At 39.3% G+C, this 21,315-nt stretch overlaps 1 protein-coding gene across 3 annotated transcripts; it reads right to left on the reverse strand.

Moving 5' to 3' along the window:
- Positions 1-681: 681 nt before the first annotated feature.
- On the reverse strand, positions 682-19,862 carry pcdh20 (protocadherin 20). Of its 3 annotated transcripts, XR_015128902.1 has the most exons (4): positions 19,712-19,862; positions 17,080-19,314; positions 2,454-3,151; positions 684-1,972 (listed from the first exon to the last, which is right to left on the reverse strand). XR_015128902.1 is itself a non-coding variant. In XM_086290413.1 (3 exons), exons 1-3 carry the CDS (start codon positions 19,757-19,759, stop codon positions 3,071-3,073), a joined length of 2,364 nt encoding a protein of 787 aa, XP_086146539.1. In that variant the 5' UTR covers positions 19,760-19,862; the 3' UTR covers positions 682-3,070. The 3 variants fall into 3 exon arrangements, 2 of the variants coding, with proteins under 2 accessions (XP_086146539.1, XP_086146530.1); XM_086290413.1 differs by having other exon boundaries at positions 682-3,151; XM_086290404.1 differs by lacking the exons at positions 684-1,972; positions 2,454-3,151 and having other exon boundaries at positions 14,992-19,314.
- Between the last annotated feature and the right edge of the window lie 1,453 nt (positions 19,863-21,315).

Consider the following 21,315-nt stretch of genomic DNA (forward strand, 5'->3'; position numbering starts at 1 on the left):
AGGCACAGAGGACAAAATGCTTCATTCTTTGGTTGTTGCTCACATAATCTTATGGCCTCTGTAGCTCCGACTCCAGTCCTCCAAAGCAAGCAAAAAAAACTTTTAAACGAAAGAGCTGCTGGTATGAGCATCTGCTTGCTACTGATAAAAAGACTGCCAGCATCAGACATGATGTGACATGGCGTACTGGTCAGTGACTGAAGCTTCTGATCAAAGGCATCCGGTGATCTAAAACGGATTTTTCCGTATGGTGTTAGAGGTCAAGGGAGACATTTTTTTCATCATGGCGCAGCAGGGCAGCACGTTGGAATCGAGGAATCTAACAATGGGATTTCTCTCTTTGCTCAAATGATGTATTTAATTGTTGATTTGTAAATGCAGTAGGCAATAAATGTCCATTTTCTCCTTCTTGTCTACTGGTAGTTCTTTTTGTTTTGCTTTGCTATTGATAAGGTGCAGGATAACAAGACTTCACTCAAAGACATTAAATCAAAATGTAGTCAGTTTGTAAAAGCTCAGCAAAAAGGATTCACTTTATTGCTTTTGCTTTAAAGGTCTAATTACCTTGGAAAAGGAAAAACATGGAATAAAATGCAAAATAATCACTAGAATTTTGCATTTCTGCTTTTTTATCGGTGCTTACTCATATCATTTCCCCCAGAATCCCAGAAACACCAGCACTGGCATCAGATCAGTCATAAAGAATCACAAAAACTGATGAGCCTCACTCTTTTCTCAGCTGTCAGCGATGTAAAAGAAGTTTTCTTTCCCTACATCATTGCAATCAAGATCTTTAAAAAAAACACATACTGGAGCTACAGTCTATTGCACAATTTGTTTTATGTCAGTACACATTGGAATAGAACAGACAAACGCCTTTGTTTTATTTCTTTGAACTTTATTTGAATGTAATTTTATCAAGGATCTTCTTTCACAATGTTACTCAGTTGTCCTTTATTCCAATAAATCTGTTGCAATACTTGAAAGAACACAGAAGGCTTGCTAGATAGAAAAACTGCTTGTCTGGGCAGATCAGGTGACATAAAATAATAAAAAAAAATCCCATCCCACTTCTGGCCTCTTGTGTTATTTCTTCAGCTTCTGGTTCCATGGCTTTCCTAATTAGGTAATTACTGTATGTTGTGGAGGTAGTGAATTGTGAAGAGCAGATCCTGTTTTGACCCAGAGGGAAAAGAGACTGTTTTTGGTCCTGCCATACAAAAACTGTGAGTACAACCCCTTGGGCAAGGCTAGATTCAGCTTCGAGGGTTTTAGAAATGAGATAATTTCCACGGTGTGAGAGGACTTGGTGAATCATGCTGAAAACAGAGGTCAGGACTGTGCTGGAAAATGAGCTACCAACTTTTGGGGCTGACATTAAGACTCTAATGTGTTCAAACAGAATTGAAATAGTTTAAACTTTAATGTCTCAGGAGATACCATGAACATATGTTTGGAGTAAAAGTATTTGATCCCCTGTTGAACTGATAAGTTTATGTACTCACAAAGAACCAAAATAGTTTATGGTTATTTCATTTTAATTGAGAAAGACAGGATATCAACCAAAAATCTAGAAAAATAAAAAAATAGCTATAAGTTATAAGTTGATTTGCATGTCACTGAGTGAAATAAAAAATTGATTCCCTACAATACAACCAGAATTCTGTCTGCTACAGACTGGCTGTGTGCCCATGTTGCATACAGATTGCAATCAATCAATTACAGATACTTCTGATCTCATCTCGTTATATCTACAAAGCCCTCTCCATCACCATGGGAAGACCAAAAAGTTGTCATGAGTACTAAAGTTGTCAAGATGGTAGACCTGCTCAAGGTTCAATAGGCTACAAGACTGTCAACAAGACGTTTGGTGGAAATATAAAATTAAATGTTCTCTTGCTGGAGATCCATGCAAAGATCTCCCCTCATGCGGTGAAGATGATCACGAGAAAGGCGATGGATCACCCCAAACCTACACAGGAAGAGCTTGTTAATTATCTGAAAGCAGTTGGGGCCACAGTCAACAAGAACACCACTGGCAACATACTACAGTAATGGAGAGCACTGAAAAGGGTCTGGGACAGGTCTTCAGGCATGATAATGACCCCCCTCCCCCCCAAATATTGCCAAGGCAAAAAAGGAGTAGCTAAAGAAGTAGCACAAGACTTTATGGGGAATTTTGTGGGGTCAGTAAAGCTCCCATCTCAGCAACACTGAAGGATTAAACAGTTATCACAAATATCCCCCTGGATGGCATTAGCCATTTCAGTATTAGCAATTACCAGAGCAACATTATCTGTCTTTTGGAGCTAAACAGCATTCAGTATCAGTCCAGTCTGTTTGTAACATTAGTAGGCAGTATTAATTTAACAGGATAACACAAATATTCTCTCAAAGTCTGTGATTGAAGCTGAGAAACATTAATGAGCAAGTAAAAAGAAACAGCGGCCTACCTTACCAACTCTTTCTGATCAGCACCACAGACAGGCCAGAAGCACAGCACTATTGTAGACTTCCTAACAGTAGTGTTGTCCTTTATGCATTTTTGCACTACATAAGAGAATTTTAAAATATTTGCCATCATATATCTATATGTATAAAATGAAGAAATAGTGGAGTTATTAGAAGAGCATTAATAATGAATCTGAACTTGAGTACAGCTAGGCGTGTTTGGCCACTCTTCTAAATAAACAGAATTCTATACATGCTTTTATCTAATTTTACTTGTTTTTTTGCACTTGCTTCCTTTCTACAAAGACTGAAAGTCTGTTAATCAATGCTTCTTGACTCTTTGTTACAGAGACCAGAGAAGGGCACAGCAGCAGAAGAGACACTCATCATAATGGAGTACTCAGTATCAGTTGGCAAGCATATTACAGTCATTCTGTATAATTTACAGTGCTAGCATGGACTAATGGTTGTATAGCTGGTATGCTAAAATGCTTTGGTCAGGCATATGTTTCTGTTAAAAATTGTAAATGGGTTGCATTTATATAATTTTTTCAAGTCTTATCGACCAGTCAGTGCGCTTCACAGTACAGGCCATGTTCACAGTTTTCTTCATACAACGTTAGTATCCAGCGTCCTGTCCAGGGTGAACCCCGCCTCTCACCCTATGGTATCTGAGATGGGCTCCAGCCCCCCTGCGACCCTGAAATGGATAAGCAGAAGAGAATGGATGGATGAATTTTTCCACAAAATTCTTTTCCCACTACGGTGTCTGTCGGAGTGAATCTCTTAAAGATACAGTGGTTATAGGTATTAACAACCCTTGTTTGCCTAAATAAATACCACCGATCACGAACACCTATACCATGTACAATCACAAAATTTGGGTCCAATGTGTCACCTGCGCTTGTTGCAGCTAAATTTGGTTGATGAAATACCTAAAATCTCTCAAATCCCAGGTTTAACCTGTGGACAATAGAGATTAGCACTGCAGCCAAACTACGATCAACAGAGATGACTAGTGCCATACGGCTTTTTTCCACTAAGAGGCTTATATTTCATAGAAGGTTATCTCTGGTCATATGTAATTTACACTGCAGTTATTAAGCATAGCCACCACCATGTTTAGTTTCTGCAGTCAGAAAAGATTATATTGGAAATGCACAGTGGGGTGTTAATTTAAACCTTACAAAGTGACATGTAGGTATAATGCACAGCCACTGACACCTGTTAATTCATACTAAGTAGCAGACTGCCAAAATTACACCTCTCAATAAGAACTGTATCACATTAATGCACATCAGGAGCATTATTTGTCCAAGATGCAAGTTAAAAATGCTCCCAAAGGTCTGAGCATGCAGGTGACTGAAGGTACCTCAGAACATTTTAACCATAATACAGATGACACTGTTTTTACTGCAGTAAATACTCCTATCTAAATTTCTTTACATATACTTCCATTTATTTTTTCATTATTTAGGTTTTTTATATTTTGGAGTGCTATTACTCAACAAGAGAAAATTGCCTTGCTCAAAAAGCGTCTCATCCGAGCTGGCAGAGCATCTAGACCTCATGCATGTGTTTATACTCCTGTCTGCTTAAGAGTGAGTTGGCACTCTGCTGATCAGAGGTGTGTAAAATTGCCAACACAGAGACACAAGGTGAAAACGAGTGCAACAGTACTCATGCTGAGTTAGTCACCAGTAAAAATGACACATTAGCTTGCACAAATAGAATGCTTAAGGACGTTTAAGGGTGTTCTTTTGGGGATGATCTGCATTGGGAATGTTTTCTCCCTCCTGTGCTCCAGATTGAAGACTAGAATAATTTAACTGCAGTGTTCTTTCAGTGATTGCCTTCTGTCTTGTGTTACCTATCAATATCTATATTTATTTTTTAAAATAAACTGAGGTTTAGTTTGAATTTGCAGCTCATAATTAGACTGAAAATGAAACCATGCAGTTGATAAGGTATGTAAAAGCATAGTAAATATAACATATGACCTGTAAATGTATCAGAATGCATAAAGTCAAGCTTGTTAACAAGAAAAACCTCCAACTGGGGGCATAAACTATGAGCTCGCAGCTGGAAGGTTTTTCATTAAGCAGGCTACAATACATTTGTTAGTTACATTTGTTAGTTATTTGTTGAAGGAAAAGAACAACATTCATTCTACAAGAATTATACTCGTATACTGTTACTGCCTGATTTCTTTCCCTATCTCGTCTTCTCTGCCAGGCTGAACCGTTTCTTTTTGTTGAGCTGACACCTTGAGTGTATCTGATAGCTCCACTTATAGTCATGAAAACTTAAATGTGTGTTCACTTACTGTCAGGTTGGAGCCAAGTGAGTGATCCAAACACAAACCTATCGAACACTTAACCTACACTGATGGAGATTTTGTTTTATCACCACTGGAAGTGTTATTTATAGCTACTGCAGCTCACCATAGAAATCTGTTTAGTTGTTGCCAGCTGAGTTAAAGATATTGTTGGATTCAACCTGGATATTATTCTTCATTTCCAAAGTCAAAACTCAATATCTGATTTAAAAAGTGTTAAATACCTGTCACTATACTGCATATGGAAGCCATTTAAAATCTAATTATGATATGTATATTTTATATGGACTAGGTTGAAGAGCTTCCTGTGTGCCATTTACATTTTTTTAACCACATTTTATCCTCTCAGCTACTGAGTGTGTTTTCAGTGGCACCTGATTGTAACTGTGATGTTGAATTCTTGATTCTACTTACTTGCCCCAACCAGTCATCTGAGCTCGAGTGTGTCATATGCAGTATTATTTGCCAGAGTGGTCCAAATGCATCCCACTGACATCTGATAATCCTCCACATTCTTGCAGTCCTAACAGGCACTAGGGCAATTACAAGAACTGCGTCACACAAGTGGGCACTTGACTGCTTACTGCAAGTGTGGGTTTTGAGAGGGTCCCTTGGCAGCAGTGAAGTACACCTGAGTATGGTGGACTCGGGAGTTTATTAGTCAGACCTGCAAGATCATCTCACTCTCATCTCCCAGCTCGCCAGCTGACATTTCTCATTTTGATTTGTGTTTCAAATCCGTGCACTTTCACACCCCATAATATTTATAGACAGTGCGTGCATAGGATTGCATTGCTTTGTGTGCTTAAAATAGTATTATTTAAGGACTATGTGTTGTTTGCTCTCTTTTGAGCTGGGGCGTGAAAGCACTCATCCAAAGTTCATTGGAGAATGTTACACAAGCATGCAAATGATTTGTTCCTGATCACTCTGTTTGTTGCCAGCCGGAACATATGACTAGTGTCTCTAATCCTCCCTGTAAAAGAGTAATGCATCATGCATAATACTTCAACTGGTCAATCCTGAAATATTACAGGAGACTCTTTTTAGTGCAAAGCCATAATGAACAGTGAAGTCATACTTCTTGTTGCTGACTAAAATGAAGGGAATGTAAGGAATATAGTAAGCATGCATCTGAAAAAGTGCACTTTTAGTAGTTTGTATTTTTACTATTAATTACAGAAATGCATGTTTTCCTAGCATGTAGCGAAGCTCAGGTAAAATCAAACATCAACAAGGTGATCCAAAAATCAGGGCCAAAAAGGTTGGCCTACAAAACATGTTAAATGAAATAAAAGTAATTTAATTATTTTGCTGAAGCAGAGGACATATTCATTTAAATCTCTGCATCTGAATTTTATCAACCTGTCCTGGGAGTTAAAAAACCCCAAAGCCTCGTGAAAAAAAAAGAAGCAGACATGGTTTAAGTTTATTTAAAGAAGAAACAACGATGGAACAAAGCACTGGGCACAAAATTTTAGGTTCCATATGGCATTAATTGCAAAACTTGAAGCAAAATGAGCTGCATCATAAACATTTATTTCTCTAGCCACCTGTTCGTCTGTCTATATTTGTCCTTTCTCTCTGCTGCCTCGAATCTGTGCTCATTTCTTTCATTTCTGTGCCTTTTTCCTTTGTTTCTTTGCTCATCACTGTCAGGTCAGAAGGTAAAAACAAAGTGCAAAAGGATTAATATGTTCACTCCTGTTTTTCTCTTTCTGTTGCCCTTTTATTGCCATCCAATTAGTAGTGTGCAGCCCTGTTGCCTCAGCTGAAATTTCAGCTCTTATTGGCATTACCCACTGCAAAACAGGAAAAGCGTGACATTTCGAGTATGTTAAATTAGTTAACTGGCAGATTGTACCGCACATGTTTATGTGATGTGTGAATGCATAATTCGGCCTCTGGTCTACCCATTTCCAAATATGGTATACTTTTTCACTTACAGTGCCGCAGATCAGTGACCAGCATCACTCAAAGAGGGCAAATAAAAGAAATGAAGACAGAGCTTTTTTTTTTTCTTCGAAAAACTTTCACATTTTATTCACCAAATTAGGTAAGTAGACTTAGTGCCCCTTGAAAGAAGAAACGGCTTCCTGAAATGCATGAATGGCTGATATTAACAAGGAACACTCATCTGGCACTCCATTAACTCAGGCTAAATCTACAGCTCAGTGAGACAGCTAGACAATCAGACCATATAGGGCACCTGTCTTCTAAGTCTTTAATACCCTTCTACTTTTCTAGGAGAGGGAGAGGGAACACTTTACTTGCAATGCGACATATATTCAACACAGATCTCCTTCAACCTTGAATGAAGTGCATTATAGTCTCTTTAGTACTTTGTTTTCTCGTTTCTGATTTTACAGCATGCCATCCACAAAGCAAAGAACACAGAAAGAATGAGGAAAAAAGTTCGTAATTGTGATAAAGAAATAACTCCTTTATTTCTTTTTTAAGTGGTTAAAAAAATAAACCACTTAAACCTGTGCTTTCAATTCAAGGATAGATAGTTTTAAGCAAACAGTGTCATGATCCTGGGTCTGTTGACCCAGCGTTTTGAGTTTTAGTTTATGTAAGCCCGTCAGGTTTCCTAAGTTCATTTGTTATCATGCCTAGGTGTTTCTAGTTCTTATTATTTCCCCCTCGTGTTTCCAACTATGTTAAATCTCCCCTGCTCTTCATGCGTTTCATGTCTGTGTCTTATGTTTCCTGTTTTATTGTGAAGAGGTCTGGTGTTTCTGTGTTCATCGTGTTCAGTTTTACTCTCCCACTGTGACGTCATTATGTTCATGTGTGCCAGCTGTTTCCCCATGTGTTCCCACTTCCCTCATCATCCTCCTGTGTGTATTTAGTCCGTGTGCTTTCAGTCATTTGTTGTCAGGTCGTCTGCGCATCCATGTCTCATCTCCAGGTACCCATGTCAGTTCACTATGGTTAAGGTTTTTTATGTTTTGTTATTAGTTCACCCAGTTTAGGTTATTGTTTAGTTTTCACCGATGCCCTATTATTTTGTACCCTCGTTGCTAGTCTCAATAAACGGCTTGTTTTGTTAATCCACACCACGTTTTGGTCTGCGTTTGAGTCCTCCTCTGCAACACATACGGTCTGCCCCCGCCAGACCGTGACAAACAGGACATGCCCAATACAAAGGCACTGTGGTCACTAACAGGGTGTTAGTGACCACAGTGCCTATATGACATATATACACTCAACACCTTTTGTAGTACCAGGTTGGATAATAACCTTTAACATTAAAAACTGCTCTAATCCTCTGTGACATACATTGAACGAGGCGCTGGACAGTCCTCGGAGATTTTGCGTCATATTATTGTAGATTTATCAGCTTTTATAATGTGAATCTCCCATTCCCTCAAATCTCAATGGTCATCTATCAGATTGAGATCTGGTATCTGGAAGTCATCTCAATGCAGTGAACTCTCAAGAAACCAGACTGAGAAGATTTGGGCTTTGTCACACGGTGCGTTAACCCTGTTAGAAGCAGCCATCGGGAGATGGGCACACTGTGGTCATAAAGAGATGGATGGATGGTCAGAAACAATTCTGTTTTTACTAAGTGGCCCAAAGTGTTCCAACAAAATATCCTCCACACCATTAAGCCGCCACCAGTCTGAACAAGGCAGGATAGATCTAACCATTTGCATCGTTTACACAACATTTTAAACCTACCATCCAAATGCGGCAGCAGAAACTGAGACCAGTCAGTTTTTTTTTTTTATCTTCTATTGTCCGGTTTTGGTGATCCTTGTGATTCTGGCCTCAGTTTCCTCTTCTGAGCTGGCATGTGTGGCACCTAGTGAAGTCTCTGCTGTTACAGCCCATCTGCTTCAAGGCTGTATGTGTTTTGCTTTCAGAGATACTCTTCGGCAGACCTTGATTGTAACAAGTGCTTATTTGAGTTACTGTTGCCTTCCTATCAGCTTGAAGGAGTCTGGCCTTTCTCCTCTGACATTTGGCATCAAGAAGGAATTTTCATCCCAAAGACTCACACAAGTTTTGAAGCCACTCACAATTTCACAGCTGGGTTACATGTATGGTGGCCGATGGATAGTGATCTAAAGCCCACCCATAGCGTCTGTTAACAAAGCTGTAGTTTTCAACATGATACTTTTTCAAAATATCAAAGCACTGAGGAGCACTGATAGAGTCACAGTTTTTTCTGCAAAACAACCACAACTAATTCCATTAACATATGCAGTCACTATCTTGACAATTCATAACAAAGGTAATGCAAGTACAAAGTAAAACTGATGACAGGTGGAAAGGAACCTTTTTAGAGTTACCTTGATAGTCACACCCATAATCCCATAACAGGATTTCCTCTATACAATAGCGCTGACACCAGTGTTCTGTACACCTTAACATCTCAGCTGCAAATAACAGAGAGTGGAAAAAGGTGATATTTGGTGTGGACATGAATATTAGCCAGTCTAGGTTCTTCTATGCATTTTGGTCTTCTGTTCACATGGAAAATTGCACAAATATCTGTGAACCCAGCATTTTCTGACTGAACCACAACATTTTATGCCATGGAATGAGAACACACTTATATCAACTAAAAACGGTTGAGGTGAGGTTGACTTTAACTGGGCACTTGAGTTGCAGAAGAAAGAAAACAAACAGACAAAAAGAACAGTTGTCAAAAGTATATCAGCTCTAAATTAAGTGGCTTTGAGACCTTTGAAATGGCTTTTCACCAGTGCGCAAAAGAAAATATTAATTAAGTTCCCCTTTGCCAGCTGTGTCATCTTTTAAAAGGATTTGTGTAGCTGTGTTCCCTATCAGTTTGGAAGGAGACACGGGAGAATTAGAGTCAGCTGAGAGAAGGAAGAGAAAGTGGATGGGGAGTCAGTGGTCTGTGAAATCAAGCACTCTTTTAAAACAGGAACCGATGAGCCAGCGATCTTGTAGTCAGCTAATCAGAGAATTCTGATTCATTAAAAATGTTCGACTTGTTAGTTAGCTCTCCTTAGAAATCTGTTTGCTGCTCCAGTTAAACAGAAGCATTAACCAGCAAGCATCAAGTGCATCGTTTGGAAGAAAACCAGTTTAACAGTTGGTACGAGTGGAAATGATTGCTCCAAGGAATGGCTGCTTGATTCACTTTACAGTAAGCCCCATTACAGCTTGGAGCTTGTTGACTTCCTGTTACATTCCAGAAAAATGGCTAATGGGTGAGGGGAGTAGCAAATGTTAAATGTGGGTGAAAGAAAAAGCTAAACAGAGCAGATTAAAAAAAACAACATTTGTTTTTTTGTTTTATTTGTAAGATGAGGTAACTCAGAGACAGCTACAAGCACATGATCAGACAATACAGAAAAGATATGGCTAAACAAACCAAAGCAAGACACTACTCACTTGTAGATCAAAACACCACTAAACTCACAATCAGAACTCAAAGTACACCACTGAAGCTCACCACTCACCAAACGCTTACAGCAGTGTGATTGTGAGTGGCTCCTCAGGACAAATGGGAATCGGAGGGGAAGATTGATAGCAACACCACAAGCCACCGATCAAAAAGAATACTATTCTCTCTTATGAAATCAAGGTAGGCCCAGCTTTAAGGGTTGTTTAGGCCCTGAAAATGTTGTCTATATGCCTCTGGGTTAAATTTGTAGTCTAGCAAGATGGCACTCTTTAGTTTTTAATCTTGTCGCCAGTACATTGCTGTAGCTTTTTGCACAAAGGCCTCAAAGTAAGTCTCTATCAATACAAGGAATGACTGCCTTTTGCATTTCTTGTTTACAGTCTAACAACAGAGGATGACGTTTAATGGGGCTGAGAATTGTTTAAAGACAGGAAAAGACTTAAGGCTGTTGGTTTTGTATCTATAGTGTACGTATTAATGGGGGATTTGTGCGTGGTGAGGATGCGGACATGCATGAAAGCTATCTGGCCTGACTTACTGCATTGTGCAAAGGAGGAACACATTCCTCAGTTAACTTTATGTAATATTTGTTAGGACTGGCGAGTCATTTGATTAAAATAACATATAAATAACCAAATGCAAGTGTAAGACTGATGTTGAAATTTTTATCCCCCAAACAACAACAACAACAAAAAAACAGTCAGGGGAGTCATCACTAACAAATGACTGCAATTTATAAAGAACCTGTGGATGAATATATTAGCAAAAACAGAAAAGAAATTCAAATAGTAATCCATTTTGCAAAAATGACCCTAGTATATGTGCCACCTGTGCAAAATTATTATTACATAATTATTCCGAGTAGTAATGGCAAAAACAAACATGCACACCCTCCTAAAGATTCAGCTGTGTGCATGTAAAAATACATTTGTCAAAGCTCACCTGTGGCTGAGATCCCCACAGCACCAGAGCACAGGTGCAATGTAACACTGTGCTGTAAATCTTATGTTCTAGTTCAGGCTCTTTCGCCTGGTAACAAATATTGTGGTGCATACTCATTTTCACCTCAACACAACGTGCTGAAGAAATTAGCCAAAGCAGATCTGTCCTGATATAATTCTTCTATTGTTCTGAACTATTCAAATGTCACTAAAATGCCATTCTTACCTTTGACTATATAGTTGCATCAATACACTTCAATTACAGATCATATTCAACCCCAAGCGTAGAGTAGTATTACGTTTCTGTCAAAGACAACCCTTCAGCACGGTTCAAACAAGGAGAAGCAAAAATCCTTTTAAAGGATTGTAAATGAGTGAGTCATGCTTAGTTCCATGGTCAAAATAGACTAGAATCATCTGAATACACGCCCAAAACATTAAGCTAGAGTATAATTTTTGCTCTTAGCCATTGAAATAAAACAAACATCAGAATAGAAAATACAAGTTTCTAATATTGCATACAGTGGCAGAACAGGACAATATTAAATTGTAAGAAGTCGTGAGAAAAAAAAAAGCAGTTATTCTGAAATAAATTGACGCAGTTAATTCCCTAGAAGCCCCTCTGTGTTTTGCTGGGATGAAACAGGATGAAACTGAGAGAAAAATAGGGATGGAGGACTAAAGAAAATTAGTAACGTAATCCACAGCAGGATCAAAAGAGTGCGATTGGATTATATTTTGTTGCATCAGAGCAAATAAAAGATGTTTCAGATCAAAGGCAGTGATTTTCAGTGGGGGAATATGGAGATGCATTATTGAAGATTGAACAAAGTCCATTTGTGTGTGCGTATGCATGTGTGTGTGTGTGTGTGCGTGGGGTGGTGTCGGTGGTGGTGGTAGGGGCGGTCGTATTTGATGTCATAACTTGGGAAACATAGCCTCTCTTATTCAGCAGAGCTCTGTAACTCTACCTGGGCCTCTCATTGTGTCTTTATTTGTTTGATTTCAAGGGAGGGACGTTACAATAAAGCCAATCTGGAAATGAGATCAGGCTGTGACTGATGGTAATTACTTGCTGTCTACACCATTAAGAATTTAATGTAATTTCAGATAGACTTTCCTGGAAGGGGGGGTGGGGTGTAGCGGAGAGAGAGAGAGGGTAAGAGAAACAGAGAGAGAGGGAGAGAGAGAAAGATGGAAGGGAATATAGCTGAACCGTATCTGTAATTTCTCAGTGTATCTGCATGAGATTATGAAGAAAGACCTCTCTGAAACAAATGAACAACCACATCAATAAATGCATCGAAAGTTGTAGCCGCATATAATATAAAACACAGAAAACTAAGGGTGTCTGTCACAAGTTCAAGAACACGATTTAAATCACGTTTATTCTGTCCTGGTCTGGGGATATCAAACTGGCTATCAGCAGGATCACCACTTGAAGTGATCAGTCATGTAGAAAAGCTGTGGGGTGCCTCTGTCTTTTTGGCCCCCTTTCCATCTGTTTCTAGAGATGTAAAACCCAGAACAGGATTTATGTAACAAGACACATATATCAAACTCAGTCTCCTGAAGATTAGAAAAAACAAAAAGCAAAGGTTAAAGGTACTTTGGAAGACTGGGTGGGACTGAAGGATACAGTACAGCTGAAATATCTTGATTTTTTGACTGCAGAACAAATAGCTAGGGATGCAGATTCATGCAGCAGGTTTGGATACCCCAAAGAAATCTTGTATTTATCAGTCTGTCACATCATTGTGAAGGAATATTGAGCCACTTTTCTTTGCAGCATAGCTGTAGTTCATTCAGATTGTGAGCAATTCTTTATGCAGGCCCCTTCACAGAATTTCAGTCAGGTAGATTTTTCTGCTGTGCTTGGCATCATTGTCCAGTTGCATGATCAATTTTTGTCCAAGATGGCCTCATATTTGACTACAATACTTTGGTACACATAGGAGTGTTTGATTGACTCAATGGCTTCAAGGTGCCCAGGTCCTGTGGGTGCAAAACAAACCTAAATCATCACCCCTCCCACCATTGTGTTTTACGGTTACGATGAGAGCTTTTTGTGGATATGCTGTGTTTGGTTTTTCCAAATGTGGCGCTGTGCACTATGACCAGATGTCTCCACTTTGGTCTTGTCTGTCCAGAAGTCTTATTGTTTCTTCAGATGCAACTTTGCAAAAGCCATGTTGCCACAGTCTGTACTGTCATGAACTTTAAGAGTCTTAGATGTAGCTCTTGGATGATGTGCACTTCTGGTAGATTGTGGCATTGTGGTAACACAAATCCTCCAGACCAGCAAGTTATCAAAACTTCCATTATAGTAAGAAACGTTACTTATATGTACTAAAAGTGAACATGTGAGAAATAGCATGGTGCTTTTTTCAGCTTGTAGGCCACAACAGAGACATACAAGAGAAGAGTTAATATTGAAGCCAAATGTATTCTTTTCACCTATTGAAACATCTTAAAATGAAATAAATCCAATCCGATCCGATCTTACCATTTATTAATAGAAACCAGTGTTTGTTATTGCACACTGAACCATACTCTATCATCATAACATCTGGGTTTAGGCCAGCACAGACATAAAGGTCTTGTATGACTGTTTCCTGTCTCAACATGCTGAATGAAACGACTTATTGAAAGAGTCAGAACGGGTGAAAGAGAAATGAGACACACTAAAGTGAGACCTCAGTTGTTATTACTGCAATTAATCACAATCTGTAGTTGTTTGCTCAGAGCAAGAAAAAAAGAAAAGAAAAGAGAGAAGAAAAGAAATCTGCAAAATTTGTTATATTATGTGTCACTTGGCTTCAGACAAACTGAGTCTGGGCTAAGCTACTTGAAGTTACTAAGTTACTGTAGGATGACATCAGCAACATTATTAAGGCAAAGACTGAGTATCGCCTCTGGCTGACACATGAGGAGAGACTAACATAGCACCTGTATTTGCAATGGTGTTCTAGCATTGAAGGCTTTTTATAACACAGCCTTCCAGTTCCTGTAGTCACATACATCTAAAAATATCTTGATAAAAGCAAAAAATGAATTAATCAGTAACACAAAGAAATTCATATTTTAAGTTAATACAAATATTTAACCTCCTAAGACCCGAACTCTTCCACGGCATGCATTTTTAATTTCTCTTTGATATTTGGGCTGATTGGGTCCTAATTAATGTAAAAACAAAGAATTATTACCAGATTTTTTTTTTTTTACCTAATTTTTGTTTCTAAGAAAAACGAGAGCCACATATGAGGATATTCGTTTAAAATTTCGATACAACAGTAGCAGTTTAATGTCCTCGTAAGTGGATATTAGGCCCTTGTTGAGCAAAATTGAGTATTTTGGTCTAAATAACCCAAAATGTGATGTCCACATATGTGGACGCCAGGTCCTAGGAGGTTAAGACCATAGGAAGTATATTGAATGTGCGGCTGGATTACTCTTTTTCTTAATGAATGTTAAAGTCAGGCCAATCAGTTACAGCTCTGATAGTACATGAGACTAATGATGTTGATTTCCTTTATGTCACCCATATTATTATTTGTCTGAAATACATTATAGTATGCATCCAGCATACATATGCCAAAGGTGATTACTAAGGATTACACGGAGCTATTTCCAGTTCCTGATGTGCTCTGTGCGTTAATGACGTGCTACTGTTAAAAACATAAGGCTGGTATTTACTTGAGAAACTGCGCTGGAGAATGTACTCTCAATACAGGTTTGTTTGCATTCTTGCTGTCTTGTGAAAGCCAAACCTGAACTGGTTTTAGAGGCATATAACACAACAGAGTGCATCACTTGGGAGGGTGCATACAGTAGTTAGCCCAGGTACAAAGAGTCCTGAAGCCTCTTTGCCCACATAACTTTCATAGCAAACATACAAATACAACAAAGAAGCACAGGGCAGAGAAAAAGCAGCTTTAAAACCAAAAGGCTTTCTGAGTTGATCTGTTGGGGGAGAATGTGTCAGAAGCACTTTCACACTTTCCAGATATATCCCAAAGTTGTTGTGGAATGAAAAGCACAGTGATTGCGAATACCACTCAAGAGAGGTGAGAAATGTGAATTTGATCCTCAAACACACCAGACACGAGCAGCTGCACTATGTTTTTCCTTCTTAGTGAGACTCTTGGTATTACCTCACCAGGTCTGTTCTTCACAGGTGATGGCAACAATAATACAGAATCATGTACTTTGATCTTTAACTCCTTCAGTGACACTCACACTTCGTAAGATCCAACAGGCACTTAATTTGTATACCAAATTTGATATATGAAGAAGATGAAGTCTAAATGTATTTTTTATTAGGTGCCAATCAGTATCTATCAATTTCCTTCCTTACTTTAAAGTATATTTCCATTCTTTGTGTTTTTCAGTTTATTTTAATCTAAACTACAGGCTTGTTTTCTTTTAAGCATATAAATGACATTTATACCAGTCAAGTTTAGACACACACATCTGAGTGCATGTAGGATATATGTGTGATAGCAAGACATAATGAAATCAATACAGAATAAAATCCAGTGTATTATAAAAATAAAGTATCTTTAATAGTTACAGTCTATCACAAACACTTGCATATTTTCACAGACACATTGAGAATTGCATGACTCTATAAAGGAAAGTGATGTATTTAACTTAAAAGTAGCTTTTTTGACAAGTTTGGACACAGTTCCAGTAGCAAAGTGATGAAAATGTGATTATTTTGTTGTTGTGCTGATTTGGCACAACAGCTGTACGGAATTTTTATTGATAAAAAGAAAAGAAAAGGGGACAAAAACAAACAAACAAACAAACAAACAAACAAACAAACAAACAAACAAACAAACAAACAAAACAAAACAAAACAAAAAAGCTCAAGGTGCACCTACAAGCTTTTTCCCCCGGAACTTTTAACCTAACATTATATCACTCAATTATCACTTATATGTACTATATTATTGCACAACATCTGAGCAAAAGTAGAAAGTAAGACACAAGTGAAAACGTGTGAAGAAACGTCTAGTTTGTTTGTTAGTCTAGTTTGGTCTGTTGTCATTGCGGTTGTCGTGTATAGAACGACGTTTTATGGCATTCACGTATTCTGTGTTAGCTTTTCCAATTCACTTTGATTGCCCTTTTCTGTATTACAGACCTCACGGTTACCTCATGAATATAGATAAACATTTAACTTGGAAATACATTTATTTTTCAATTATATTTGTATAACCGATACAAGTGACAGATGGTCTAAAGAGATGCATTTTTTTCTCTAAAGCAGTGTCTCTTGTCCTTACCAATCAAATGCAAAACTTGTATATAAAGTTGTAAATCTTTTTATACAGTATTTACATGGGACCTTGGTAATATTCACTGAGTTACTGTGATGTTTTTGTAATGACACCGTTGCTGCCTGCCAACAGTTGACAGAAAGTGGTGGCATATGACAAAAAACAATCATCACAAAGCCCAAAAGAGGAACTTCATGTAAGAGAAAGTTCTTACAGTGAGTTTTGTAAACATTTATGTAAACAGTGGTGGTGTTTTTTTTGTTTGAACGAGTGAACAACTGAACATCAGATGTTAGAGATCTGTCTGAGCTTTCTGTTCACAACCTGCATCGAGTCATTTTGAATTTTTAAAGGTATTTCCACTTCTGATCTTTTCATCCTGTTCTTTTTAAACCTCCTACAGCATATGTAAGACGTCAGCGTGACAACCAAGAAGAACAGCCCCAGACACGTCACTGAAAGAGCAATGAGGACAGGCTGACACGGGAACGGCTCATACCTCTCAGGCCCCTCTGCCATCTGGCCAATGTACCAGGGCCTCTCCTCTACCTCTATGTCAGCCTCTCTGGTCAGCAGACTTTGAATGTAACTTTCATTACTCACTGTTTCATTGACAAAGAAGTTAACCATAACTGTTGAGTACAGAGGTTCAGGTTGACCATGATCACTGACCTTCACCAGAAGGCTGTATAGGCCACGATTGCTGAGCTCCCTCTTTAATGTGATATTTCCTGTTTCTGGGTCAATGGCAAAAGACCCGGGCTCACCGCCTTTCCTTTTAATGATACTGTAGGCGATCACAGCATTCATCCCTGTATCTTTATCCACAGCGTACACCTCTGTGATTGATGTTCCTGGTACAGTGTTGGGTAGCACTAGCATGTAAGACTGATTCGACTGAGGAAAGAGGACGATTGGTGGGTTGTCATTTACATCCAGCAGCAGCACGGTAACTATTGTGACAGAGGAGAGAGCAGGCTCCCCACCATCAACAGCCTCGATCCATAGCTGGTAGGTCCCCTGCTGCTCCCGGTCCAGTGATGTCTTTGCCCTCAGTGCCCCTCGGCCTGTGTCTATCATAAAAATGTCACTGCCATTCAGGATGGAGAGGGCCACCCAGCCATTTTCTCCAGCATCAGCATCAGTCACAGAGAGGACACCGATCTCACCATAACCTGGGAAGTTCTCTGGCACAAAGAAAGTGAAATCCTTGTTGATGAATCGTGGACTGTTGTCATTGCGATCTTGCACGGTCACCACCACTGTTGCAATTGACTCCCTTCTGGGTGTCCCCTGGTCCACCGCTCTCACGATGAACCGGTATGTCTCTTTCTCCTCACGGTCCAGCGATGTGGCCACAGTCAGGATACCTGTAACTCGATCCACAACAAAAATACCAGGGGCGTCGCCTCCGAGGAGGTAAAGAACTTCCCCTCTGCTTTCACTGTCCTGGTCTGACGCTTGGAGCTGAGTGAGAAAAGTGTTTGGCGGATTGTTTTCTTCAACTGATATCTCCACCAAAGACTGCTGAAACACAGGGGCATTGTCATTCTCGTCCAAAACTTGCACCTTAAGGAAGGTCTTGATAACGATCCCACGGGTGCTATTAGCAACCAAAATAAGATCATACTCCTGTGTCCTCTCAAAGTCCAAGGGCTCTGTTGTCTCCAACAGGTATTCATTCTTGAACAGCTGATAGGGGCTCAACCTGAAGGGACCAGGTCCTTCCAAATAACAGTCCACCCTTTGGTTCTTATCAATGTTTTTAACAGTAAAAAAAGCAATTGGAGAAAAAGCTGGTTCAGATTCCTTTATTGTTACCACCCCATCTTTTTCTGGCGCAATGTACCGGGGTATGAGAGTAGGGGGTCCAGTGACAACTTTGATGATATGGACAATAACAGTGGCTACAGCAGGAATACAACCAGGTCCAGTAGCCAGAACAGTGAGTTTGTAAAATGTGGCTGTGCCAGTGTCTATTTTCCCTGCGAGCTTGATCACTCCTGTAATTTTGTCCAAATGGAACAAGCTCCTGGTGTCCCTTGGCACGCGTTCACTGTAAGCATAGCTGATCTGAGCATTAGCACCAAGGTCAGGGTCAAAAGCATGCAGACGTGCCAAATGTACCCCTTTGGTGGTATTCCCATGCAGAGTGACATTAATTTGTGACTCTTTGAATTGGGGACAGTTATCATTCACATCCGTGATGACAATTTTCAAAGTCGCAGCACCAAGTAGAGGAGGGGTCCCCCCATCCTCTGCAATTATATCGGTAATGTATTCCGCCTGAGTCTCTCGGTCCAAAGCTTCTGTCACAATGAGGAAAGGCGTCAGCTCACCTCCTTCATTCTCCTCAACATCCAATGTGAACATTCCAAAGTCATTAACCAGCCAGTAGGTTTGCACTCCATGAGGACCCAGGTCTGGGTCAACTGCCGATTGCTCTACTGCATAGCGAGCATTGATTGGTGCGTTTTCAGGGACAGACATAGCGATCTCATCTGTGGGGAACTTTGGCCTGTTGTCATTAACATCCTCAATGAGAATCTTTACTTTGACAAGCTGAAAGTATTGTTGAGGCAGCACAAACACATCCAGTGAGAGGACACATCCCTGTCCCTCTAAGTTATCAGCACAGAGAGTCTCCCTGTCAATCTCTGTAGCAGATGTGTAAAGCTCCCCGGTGGTATTATTTAGGTTCACATACTGTTCACTGACCTTCTTTTGAGCGAGACTGAATATAAAGGGGGGGTCAACAGAGAAATCCAAATTTAAATCTACTCCAATAGCTCCTATAAAAGTCCCCCTTGGTAATCCCTCCTTTATCTTATAGATGAGCTCTTTTGCTTGACTGAAATTTGCCAAACAGGAAAGGGGGTTGGTGTAAAGCAAAAGGATGCACAATCCCTGTAAACACAAGAAAAAATGTTAAAAGATGAAGATGTTGTGGTTTAATTAAAGTTAGTAAAGAAATAGGTATTTGGGATATATTATTCTTATTCTCATTAAAAATAAATATTTTGTTTTCCTATCAGTTACAGAGCTGTTCTGAAACCTAAATAACAAAATAACATCCATATGTTCAGTTTATGAAGTATTTAAATCAGGCCCTGAAATTAGACTGTTATGAAATCAAGGTTTATCTGCACAAGTTTAAGAGAAAGATGAAAAACAATATGATGTATAAGGGCCTAATCCTATATCTGCCTTAATGATATGAAATGGTGCTCACAAAGCCATCTAACATATGTGTAGCTGCGTAACATTAAATTCTGTTTGTGAAGCAAATTGTTGTGAAACTTACCCATATTCTTCCTCTTTTGCTGAGTCTAGGATGTCTGCTGTTGAACATGTTTATGTCCGTTTGTAGCACTTTCCACTCATAGCAGGAAGAGGAGCAGCTTAAGTAAGCCAGGCATTTTGAGCGTTGAGCTGTGCAGACCTCTGCTAAGTGCTATGCCTTATTTCTATCTGACTTGAACAAGTCATTCATCCCACTGCCTGCTCAGGACACTCCCACCATATGCAAATCAGGCCCTTGTGACAACCAATGAGAGACGATGGCAAGTGGGAAATCCTTCTTTGGTTCACAGATTCTTTTGTTTTTTTAAACGACGCTATCAAAGCACATTGACACACCTGCACCTTCTACACACGCCCACACGGCTTCTGCCAACCTGTCTGTGTGGCAAACTAAAAACATATGATTGCCAACTGAGCTTATACTGACTCAGGAGACTAAGCCAGATGTAAAATATCAGGCGCCTACAGATTAGTTTAATCCAGCAGTAGTTAACAATCACAGCAGAAATAAAAATCCACAGAATCAATTAAAGAAAAATATATGATAAACTGTAAGATGCTTCTTACAACCCCTAAATGGAGACTTTGATTTTCTAAATGCATCTATAGATAGGAAAGTATATTGTTAAGATGCAGACATGATTTAGATTGATCGTAAACATAAGCAAATTGTGAGATTCATTCAAATATGGCTTCTTCATACATGCAGAATATGGATGAAATCAATAGAAGAAAAATGAAAATATAATCAGCAAGCCAGCAGAGAGGTGATCTTGGCATCATAAGTGGTGCAATGGTCAGACTCTGGATTGAGCCTCTAAATAAATCAACCCACTAATCCCCATGTGTTCTAAATGCCAGGCCAGCTGTTTGCTGGGATTGGAAGCATACTGCTCAGAGAAACTAAATGATTGAAGTTCTTTGGAAAAGGGCAGATTGAGACAGTCACACACACGCAGTATGTGTCATACTGTGTTAGGTATTTCTTCATTGCAAGGGTTGGTGGCTGGGCAAAACTGGGGCTTAATCTTAGTAACACACTTCATGCATTTCCTTCTTTATTAGGAATAGTAATAGTTGTCGTATTTTCTGTAATATTTTTGACGCACTTGGATAATGTAGCATATATTCCAGTGATAAAACTTCTAGTATACTGAATAATCTCCAAATAAATGTTACATCCTGTAACCAGAGTTTTTCTGGTCCATGCACTGAGCTCGGAAATATTTCTGTAAACACAGACTTAAGACATGATAGGCCAAGAGGCTTTAGAGCGTGGGAAAGAAGCAGATGAGGGAAATTAGACTCATTTGAAAGCTGCCTTTAGGTACAGAAGGTCTGAGGTTTAGTTGCTTGAGATGACATGACAGAATTAGAGTTGTACACCAGAATAAAGCTGTTGGCATTACATGATTTACCCTATAGTAGTTGCATCATGGGAAGCTGAACAGAAAGACCAGTGAAAGTGATGTATTTTAATGACTTGTGTATCTGTTAGTCCTCAAAGCTTGTGAAGCTCATCTCAGCTTCAGAAACAACAAACTGAGGGCCATAGAAAACAAGGTCTGGAAAAAATCAATTAGAATGTAAAGTAAGAACATTACA

This window comes from Aulonocara sp. 'chitande type north' Nkhata Bay, linkage group LG1 (genome assembly GCF_057382095.1).
Source record: "Aulonocara sp. 'chitande type north' Nkhata Bay isolate Kocher_YH1m ecotype deep benthic linkage group LG1, A_spYH_male_GT1.1, whole genome shotgun sequence".
NCBI lineage: Eukaryota > Metazoa > Chordata > Actinopteri > Cichliformes > Cichlidae > Aulonocara > Aulonocara sp. 'chitande type north' Nkhata Bay.

Coding starts and splice junctions, on each gene's coding strand:
- pcdh20 (XM_086290404.1), bottom strand. CDS start 19,759: ATGTTCAACAGCAGACATCCTAGACTCAGCAAAAGAGGAAGAATATGG. Junction 19,315..19,711: donor GCAAAAGAGGAAGAATATGG/GTAAGTTTCACA, acceptor TTGTGTTTACAG/GGATTGTGCATCCTTTTGCT.